This window comes from Pygocentrus nattereri, chromosome 5, assembly GCF_015220715.1.
Source record: "Pygocentrus nattereri isolate fPygNat1 chromosome 5, fPygNat1.pri, whole genome shotgun sequence".
NCBI classification, from domain to species: Eukaryota; Metazoa; Chordata; class Actinopteri; order Characiformes; family Serrasalmidae; genus Pygocentrus; species Pygocentrus nattereri.
Window position 1 is genome coordinate 50,843,714 of NC_051215.1, and position 9,827 is coordinate 50,853,540.

At 44.3% G+C, this 9,827-nt stretch overlaps 1 protein-coding gene across 1 annotated transcript; it reads left to right on the forward strand.

The window, feature by feature from the left end:
• Positions 1-2,423: 2,423 nt before the first annotated feature.
• gpatch11 (G patch domain containing 11) lies at positions 2,424-9,502 on the forward strand. Its single transcript, XM_017722837.2, has 8 exons — positions 2,424-2,507; positions 3,379-3,605; positions 4,952-4,993; positions 5,086-5,206; positions 8,202-8,292; positions 8,627-8,746; positions 9,030-9,111; positions 9,202-9,502. Exons 1-8 carry the CDS (start codon positions 2,458-2,460, stop codon positions 9,258-9,260), a joined length of 792 nt encoding a protein of 263 aa, XP_017578326.2. The 5' UTR covers positions 2,424-2,457; the 3' UTR covers positions 9,261-9,502.
• The last annotated feature ends 325 nt before the right edge of the window (positions 9,503-9,827 follow it).

Below are 9,827 nucleotides of genomic sequence, written 5' to 3' on the forward strand. Positions count from 1 at the left end.
GGGAATGTGATCTTGCACTACGCTGAAGCTGAAAGTTGCTGAGAATGGACTACAGCGTCTTGGTATTCTGTCTAATTCCTATGCAGAGAACTACACTAATGTAGAATCATTCATGTTTCTATAAACTGATACACTGTATGGCCAAATGTATGAACAAAATGATAGATTATATGGTCAAAAGTATGTGGACCCTTCTAATCGTTGAGTTTGCATGTTTCGGCCACACCCATTGCTGACAGAATGTTATGAAGCACATAGCTAGGTAGCTTCCAACACTGTAGATGTAACGATGTAGTAGAAGGGGTCATACAGAAGAGCTCAGTGACGTTAAACGTGGCACTGTTATAGGATGCTACTTCTGCCCCAAGTCGCACATAGTGTGTAAAAATCTCCTCCTTCACTCACTATAGAGTTCCAAACTGCCTCTGCAACCAATATCAGCACGTGACCTACAACCCCCCACCTGTGCGGCCGGACACTGATGGACGACTGACTGTCGAGCCCTCCTGCTACCCTCTTCAGACCAGCTGCCCACGCCCCAGCTACCACCACCTGCCTTGGACTAGCTGCCCACCCTACACTGATGTTCTCATAGACTCTCAGCTATTCCTACTACTAATACTACTACTATTAATATTAGGGGGGGGGGGGTTCACATTCTTGTTAAAACTCTGTCTTTACTGGAATTCTGTGAAGCTGCTTTGCGACAACTGATTTGATTTGATTTGATTTGATTTGATTTGATTTGATTTGATTTGACCTGTGTGTCGGTAGTTAATGAAATGAATTTCTATAGCCAAGCAGCTGCACACAAGCCTTAGGTCACTATATGCATTGCCAACTGTCGGTTAGAGTAGTGAAAAGGCACTGGAGCAGTGAAAGCGTGTTCTCTGGATGCTTCACTCCATGAAAGCGGTTTAAACAGCTGAGCAGCTGTTTACAAGTCTAAGATCTTTATGCACAATGTGAAGTGATGTAAAGCTGCTGTACTCCAGAGCAGTAGAAATGTGCTCCGCTTCACTCTTCTTGCAATCCGATCTTGCAACTGGGTTTGGTGGATGCCAAGAAAACACTACCTACCACTGTGCGTAGTACTAACAGAAAAGTTTGGAGGAGGAGGGATAATGGTCTGAGACTGTTCTTCAGGCATACATAGACATCTTAGACAGTGATATGCCTCCAGTTTAGTGGCAACAGTTTGGGGAAGGCCCTTTTCTGTTCCAGCATGACTATTGTCACTAAATGTGGTCCATAAAGACATGATTTGATGATGTTTGGTGTGGAGGAACTTTGGGACCCTGATTTCAACACTACTGAACACCTTTGGGACAAATTGGAGAGTCGAATTTTGATCCAAGCCTTTTTGTCCCAGATCAGTGCCTAACCTTACAAATGTTCCCACAGACACGCTCCAAAATCTGTGAAAAGCTGTCCCAGAAGAATGGAGGTTGTTATAGCCACAAGAGAAGGGCCAAGTGCGTATGAGTGCCAGACCCCACGGTGTGGAAAGTTCTTGCTTTTTGAAAGTTGCGAAACACTTACGCAATTTCCTTACTCTGTATGTCCTGCACTCATTGTAGTACTGACAATAAAAGCTGGCTTGACTTGAAAACTTCACAGAACTATCTCTACAGTTACCTGAGCGTTCACATTCATGCCTTTGACCTGGATAAGCAGCAGCCACAGGAACACAACTGTTCAATCTGCTCTTCTTGTTTAATAATGGTTGCTGCACTTATTTAATATGTAAAGAACATAATCTAACAAAAATGAAAATTTATAGAATTTTGCTTCGTTTGTCTCAAAAATGATATTTTTTCATGTAAACCTGAATAAGAATATACTTAATACATTAGACATGTTATTGCTGATCTTAAACAATTTAATTATTTGTTATATGTGCTCGCAAAGATCTTTTATACAGTGATGTAGTGATGTTTTGAAAACGTAATATTGTTGATCACATGACAGAACACTCTGGCCATCTATGAAAAACGTTTGGAAACACCTGTCTTAAAATTTGAATTATTGTTGGTTACAATTATTATAAAACTCGTTGTTATAAATGAGTTAAGAAGTTTTATTGATATAAAGTTTATATTTTACACAAACATAAAGAAAGAGAAATTGGGGAGGGTATTGGATAACATGTATGACATGTTTGTGATATGAATTATGTATATAGTGTTAAAGCCATAGCCCATTTCTGTTTGTTTGTGTAAATTACATTTTTTTATTTTATCATTTATGTACTTAATATTTTCCCCATGGAATGCTTCACTTAAATGATTTGAGTTGTTGTTGTTGTTCTTCCTCTTCTTCTTCTTCTTCTTCTTCTTCTTCTTCTTCTTCTTATTATTATTATTATTATTATTAGCTTTAATGCGTTCCCGGCCCGTCTTTTATTTTGAAAAGGCGCCTTTCATTTCTTCCCGTTGCGACGCCCAGTAAACAGACATGGCGGCGGATGAAGACGATTATATGTCTGATGCTTTTCTCAGCCAGCTGTAAGTTTCTCCACGTCCTCTGGCGGTTTACTGGTCATTTACTGGTCATTCATTTTGAGTTAGAACTGTTTGTGTTCCATGTCATTGCATGTGTAGCCAAGCAGAGCGGGGCAGGCTGAGGTGGCTGGCGGACTGCGGGTCACTGGGTCCAGGGCGCTGGGTCCAGTGGGTCGCTGGGTCCTGCGGGTCACTGGGTCCAGGTCGCTGGGTCCTGCGGGTCGCTGGGTCCAGTGGGTCGCTGGGTCCAGGTCGCTGGGTCCTGCGGGGCGCTGGGTCCTGCGGGTGGCTGGGTCCTGCAGGTCGCTGGGTCCAGGTCTCTGTGTCCTGCGGGTCGCTGGGTCCAGGTCGCGGTGTCCTGCGGGGTGCTGGGTCCAGGTCTCTGTGTCTTGCGGGTCGCTGGGTCCTGCGGATCTCTGCGTCCTGCGGATCTCTGCGTCCTGCGGGTCACTGGGTCCTGCGGGTCGCTGGGTCCTGCGGGTCACTGGGTCCAGGTCGCTGGGTCCTGCGGGTCACTGGTTCCTGCGGGGTGCTGGGTCCAGGTCTCTGTGTCCTGCAGGTCTCTGTGTCCTGCGGATCTCTGCGTCCTGCGGGTCGCTGGGTCCTGCGGGTCTCTGGGTCCTGCGGGTCACTGGGTCCAGGTTGCTGGGTCCTGTGGGTTGCTGGGTCCTGCGGGGTGCTGGGTCCAGGTCTCTGGGTCCTGCGGGTCGCTGGGTCCTGCGGGTCGCTGTGCGGTTGAGTTAGATATTCATTCAGTGACGAGCTGCAGGTGCAGAGTAACGTGGTTTGTAGCAGCTGCAGTGAACTCTGAACTGGGCATCATGGGCGGAATGTGATGGGCTGGCTGGTCACTGTAGTTTGAATGTCGTGTCAGAGTGGACGTTCGTCCTGGGGTGCCGATGGTGAAGCGCGTGAAGGACACCCTGAGAAGAGAAGCGCTTCACAGAGAGAAGAGCGTTCAGAACAGGCAGAGGAGCCACGCGCAGCAGGAGCGGGACAGCCGAGACGCAGCGCTGCAGAGCTCCTTGAGCAGTGAGAACAGAGGCTTCGCACTGCTGCAGAAGATGGGCTACAGAGCAGGACAAGGCCTGGGGAAGGAAGGTAGGTGCGTGTGAAGAACTGAGTGAGGGAATTAATGAACTTAAATTAAAGTGACACTTTTTAATCCCACAGACGGGGAAATTTCACCTCCACATTTAACCCATCCGTGCAGTGAAACACCACATACACACTAGTGAATACACACACACACACACACACACACACACACACACACTGACACTAGGGGCAGTGAGCACACTTGCCCCGGGAGCAGTTGGGGGTTAGGTGTCTTGCTCAAGGACACCTCAGTCATGGACTGTCAGCGCTGGGGATCGAACTGGCGACCTTCCGGTCACAGGGCCGGTTCCCTGACCTCCAGCCCACGGTTGTTCTCCCCGTGTCTGCGTGGGGTTCCTCTGGGTTCTCCGGTTTCCTCCCACAGTCTAAAGACATGTCAGGTCAGTTGGACATGCTGAATTGCCGCTAGGTCTGAGTGAATCTGTCCGTCTGTCTGCCCTGTGATGGACTGGCGACCTGTCCAGGGCGTATCCTGCCTTCTGCCCAATGACTGCTGGGATAATCTCCAGCACCCCCCCTCCAACCCAGAAGGAGAAGCAGCTTAGAAGGAGTGTGTGTCTGTGTGTCTGTGTGTGTGTAACTCATCATTTTAGCAGAAAATAAGAAGAAAAATCCCAACGAAAGCAGTTGGGTTCCATCGTTGTCTGCTTGGACTGTGGGACCCCTAATAAAGGTTTATAATTGAAATTTATAATTGATAACCCAAGAAAAGGCATGGACCCCAGGGGATCCATATAAGCTGTTAATATTTTAAAGATGAAGCTGGCCTCAGCCCAGGCTGAAGCCAAGTACTCTTAACTCAGGACGTTCTGTTCTTTGAGGTTAAGCTGGGGTTGTTACCCTAAACCCTTGTGCTCTGGCCTGTGAGTAGATACAGGAAAATTAGGCCGTTTTACACGACACATGACAGTATTTCTCACAGTGAAGATCACTTTGGGGCAGTTTGAAACCAAGGTATTTTTTATTTAATTATTTTATTTATTTATTTATTTATTTTAGAATGAAACAAATCTGTGAATTGTCTGTAGGTGCATAATTGGGCCATTTTATAAAAAATATTGCCCTGTTCTTTAACAATAAGGTGAGATGTTGAAATGATAAAGTGACTCATCAGTGTAACCTACAAGGAAATTATTCCATTATTTCCTTGGAATGGATGATTTTAAGAAACTGCAAAGAAACGGTGAAATATAGCCTCAGCTGATTTGTTTCAAGAAATGAGTTCATAAATACATACAGGACGTTTCAGGAACGAGTGCTTTTTTGAGCTTCTTGCGTACGATCGTTGTCTAATTTCTCAGTATTAATAAATTATTCTCATATCTCAGGTTCTGGTCAAGTTGAACCGATTCCTCTTAACATCAAAACAGGTAGGTTCACATCTGTCTAGCTTTTAATGCAGCTGCTGTTCATTGTTACAGGCCTGACTGATAATACTGGGCTCAACATCTCTTTTTATTAGACAGAGGGGGCATTGGGATGGAGGAGTTCAAAAAAAGGAAGGCAGAAGAGGAATTGGAAAGTCTTCGGAAAAAAGTGCAAGTAAAACAACTGATGGAGAAGAAATCTCTAGAAGACTTCAGGTATGCAGATAGACGCTGTGATAAAACAATAGCTCTGAATTGTTTCGTGAGGGACGGTAGGGACACGCAGAGTCTTCTGGACTAACCCCCCCCCCCCCCCCCCCCCCACCTGTTTTGTGAAACAGGTAATCACAGACGAGAACTCCTGATGGTTTAAGTGTAATTTATTTATAAGAACGTGGGCAATAGCCGTATGTTTTTGTTTTTTTTAAAATATATTTTAATATATAAATAATTTTACCTGACTGAGAGGTTAGTAGTTATTCTTATTGTACTGTTATAATTTACTCTCGTCTCCTAATAGTAGGGTCAAGCAGATGGACATAAACACTGGAAGGCACTGTACATAATGTTGTCACCATTATGATGCACACTGCTTTAAATTTGTTGGCACCCTTGTAAAAAGGTACCCAGACGTATCCTGCCACCCTTCTCATTTGTCAATTCAGTTACTGAACGTAAACCTTTGCAGAGATTTAGGTATTTAACCCTCTACTGTGCATGATCTAACCACAAGACTTAGGAAGTCCAGAGAAATGTGTGTGTAAAGGAAAAGGCCAAAAAACCAGAATGAATGCCCACGACCTTCAGATGGCGCTGCGTTAAAAACCGGATTGTTTCTATGATCGATATCAGTACATGAGCTTATGAGCACTTTGATACAGTGCAGGTGAACAGTGAACATCACTGCATCCACAAATGCAGAACTACTGAGCACAGTGGAAGAAAAGCGGGTGACTTTTCTGATTTCTGGCCATTTCTGCTCAAGCTCCTCTGAAACGGACTGATGCACAGTGGAAGTGTGTACTGTGGTCTGGCGAGTCCACCGTTCTGAGTATTTATGGAAATAATGGAATAGTGTTCTCCGGGTGAGATTGTTATTGACGTTCAAAAACCAGAATCTGTCTCAGATTGGAGGGATATCAGTGGGTAACCTAGACATTTGAGAAAGCACCAGTAATGCTGGACACACTCTGAAGCACATGCTGGTCTTTTTCAGGGACACATTTAGGGATTATTCCAGGGATTTTAACATCATGCCCAATTCTGCACGTTACAACAGCATGGCTGCATAAAAATTCATAAACCCCAAAAATGCGTCCAAAACAGCTGAAGTTTTTCGAAGTTCCTCCCTCTTCATAATGTGTCATGGAAGGGCGTTTTCCTAGTCTTTAAACTGGAACATCTCAATCTAGAATATTCTGCTTACAAATAGTGTAGAAATAGTTCTAACAAACTAACTTTTTTAAGGATTAAAACTCAGCAGCATTAATAAATGAGACAGCATCAATTACTGACTGCTGTTTGGCCACAAATTAAACGTCTGTCTGTCTGTCTGTCTGTCTGTCTGTCTGTCTGTCTGATTTGTGGCCAAACAGCAGTCAGTAATTGAGTAAACATTGAAAAATGAAGCATATGGGGTTCAAGAAAATAACAATAACTCTTCAGTTTTATTTCATAGAATCGTCCTGCTTGTTTTCTCTGCAAGTCTTAGTTGAAAATAAAGGCAATTTAATTCTTTAATAGCTGAAAGTAAAATTATCCAATCAGCACCTATTTTTCTGCCACACTCACTGACCCACTAAGCTTGACAGAAAGGCTTATGTCTGTTAAACTGTTAAACCGTTCATTAGAAAGTGACAGTGGACGGAAAAAAACACCGGTCTAGGCTTTTTGGAAGGCCTGCCAGTGATGGCCCAACTAGTCCGTTTACAGAACTTTTTCTGGGGCATGGCTGGGAAGATTTAGATAATTAATGTTTCATTATGTAATCAAACTAATAATTCCAGTCCTACAGTCTGATTGAGGCCAGTCCACAGCGCTTTACATGACTTCATATAAACACGCATACAAAACCTCACAACAACTGAACTCTTACTCCACCAAGTCACCAGAATCCTTTTACTGGTGATGAAATAAACTTTGACTCTGATGCTGCTCACATGGGCCACTGAGTGTACTGCTGTAAGAACTGAGCTAAGAGGGGCTGACGGCTTATTTTCTTAACCAGAACTAGGCTGGTCGGTTTTTATTTATCTAGCCCTATTTACAACAGATGTTGTCACAAAGCAGCTTTACAGAAAAATCCAGGACCAAGCCCCCATGAGCAAACCAATGGGAACAGTGGCAAGGAAAAACTCTCCAAGAGCAAGAGGGAGAAACCTTGAGAGGAACCAAGACTCAAAAGGGGAACCCGTCCTCCTCTGGTCGACACAGGATAGCAAACAGCAATAGTATAAAATATAAATATACAGAAACGGGGAGAAGAGGTGAAGCAGTTGATGTAATTAAGTAGTTTGTGCAGGAGCAGCGTCATGCAGGTGAGGTTTGTACAGTGTTGTACAGCGAGAAACTCCGAGGTGGTCAAGCCGATCCAGAAGGCTAGTGAACGGTGGGCACCCAGTCAAGCCAGGAGAAGCAACAGCATCAGACTTCACAGGATGGGCGGTTGTTGAACTCGGCAAAGAAAAAGAAAGCGTGCAGAGAGTGAGGCGTGTGAAGAGTGACGGATCACGGTTTGGTGCTAACCGAGACTCTGGCAGGTCTGGCTATTACAGCTTAAATAAGAGGGAGAGCCAGAAAGCTAACAGAGGCAGGGGGGCAGATGAGATGTCAGCGCCCCTGTCCTCCACGGTCAGCAAACCCTGGTGAACGCATGAGAGAAATATGCCAGGGTTGGACGGGTTAACTAACCTTTACTCAGAATATCAATAAAATATGTAATGTAATCTGACTGAGATGTGGAAACACCTGTATTTGTTTTCCCACCTTTTTATCCTTAGCAACGCCGAGGATTGGAACCTTTTTTTTCCTTTTCAAAGGTTTTTTATTTATTTATTTATTTTAGCTCTGGAAAGGTTTCATTTGAAGATTATGTAAATTTGTCATGAGGTGCTGAACATTTAATTAACAGTAAATCAGAGTTGGTGTATGTTGCTTGCCTCTGTTGGTTAAGAATGCAATTAATTGTAGAACCGGCATGTTTTCATCACAGGGATCGCAAGAAAACGGAAAGAGAAAAGCGACAAACGGAAGGAGACCTGAGAAAGAGCCAGCGGGCCTGTGAACAGCTTGACAGTCAAAAGGTGTCCAGAAAAAACACACGATCTGTTGTTTTCTTTTTTTCATGCGTGTCTGCGCGTGTGTCTGCGCGCGTGTGTCTGTGTGTGACTGTGCGTGTGTTTGTGCGCGTGTGTCTGGGTGTGTCTGCGCATGTGTGCGTGTGTCTGCGTGTACGTGTGTGTGTGTGTGTGTGTGTGTGTGTGTGTGTGTGTGTGTGTTTGGCCGGGTATGCTACTCATACGAGGAATTTGGTTATGGGTTTTTTCCCTTGTTTGAGTAGCATACCTGCCAATAAAGCTTGATTCTGATTCTGGTTCTGATTCTAATGTTGAAGTGATCCTTTGTTGTCCTGGTTAGGGAATAACTGTGCCAAAGGACAGTTGGTACTGGCCTGAAGTGATCAATGACGAGGCTGAGCATATCGAAGAGGAGTCCAGCAGTGAGGGGAGTGAAGATGAGGATGAGGAAGATTTGACGGTAAAGTGTGGTGTTTGGGAGTACGCGCTCATTATCTCTGCAGTACTCCTGTGGAGTACAGGGTGTACAGTAAAACTGGAGATGTGGGGTAAAACCTGAACTGATGGAGTTTGGAATGTGCTGACGCGGCGTTACGTCATTCTCAGACAGTGGAGGGGAGAGGCAGCATATTCCAAAATTCAGTGCATCACTACATTTATTTATTATAGATTTTAGATTGATCACACTGTTGTCTTCAGACGTATGACAGCCTAGACATCAACTCTTCTTTTCCTGTTTTCAGCCTTTAGACAAGCTGCAGTATGTCACATCATACCTAAGGGGGGTGCATTTCTACTGCATATGGTGTGGGACGGCGTACAATGGTAGGCAAAAAGGTGTTGTGTTTGTTACCTGATTGTTCTAGATATCAGTCACACGGCACCATAGGAACGGTCTTTTTTCTCCTTTTGTAGATGAGGAGGATCTGAGCTCGAACTGTCCTGGGGATTCAGCAGCAGACCATGAAGATTAAACCTGGAGCGCTGTATACGTTGTCGGTTTATTCTCTTTCTTTATTTTTCTTGTAGTTCTTTGGTTCTTGTTGTCTTTTTCATAATATTTATATAATGTAATATTATAAGAAATGAATTATCTCTGGTTAAAAAGGATGTTTTGACTGTGATTCTACCCCTAGACGACTTTTACTGGTCCATTTGTCATGAAGCGTTCTCACAAGCTGGCTTTTTAAATAAAAGCAGTTCTTCATTCGACCGCTCCTCGGCTGGTGTCGTCTCTGCTGACGCATGTACATTAAATGTGCTTTGGCTGAACAGGTAGCTTGACTTGAGGCTACAGCCCAGTTGCAGATCACATGATGGAGAGCTCTGACAGGAAACGGCCACGTGTTTTAGCTACATTACATCATCGTCCTTACACATCCAGTTATTTAAGGTCCTGAACCTGCATCTCCATATCGAGAGATGTTGAGATATATAGAGAAATAATCTTAATAAGATGTGACGAGGTCTCTGGCCGTTTAGTTACTTTATTCATTTATGGATGGATGGATGGATGGATGGATGGATGGGGGGGTGGATGG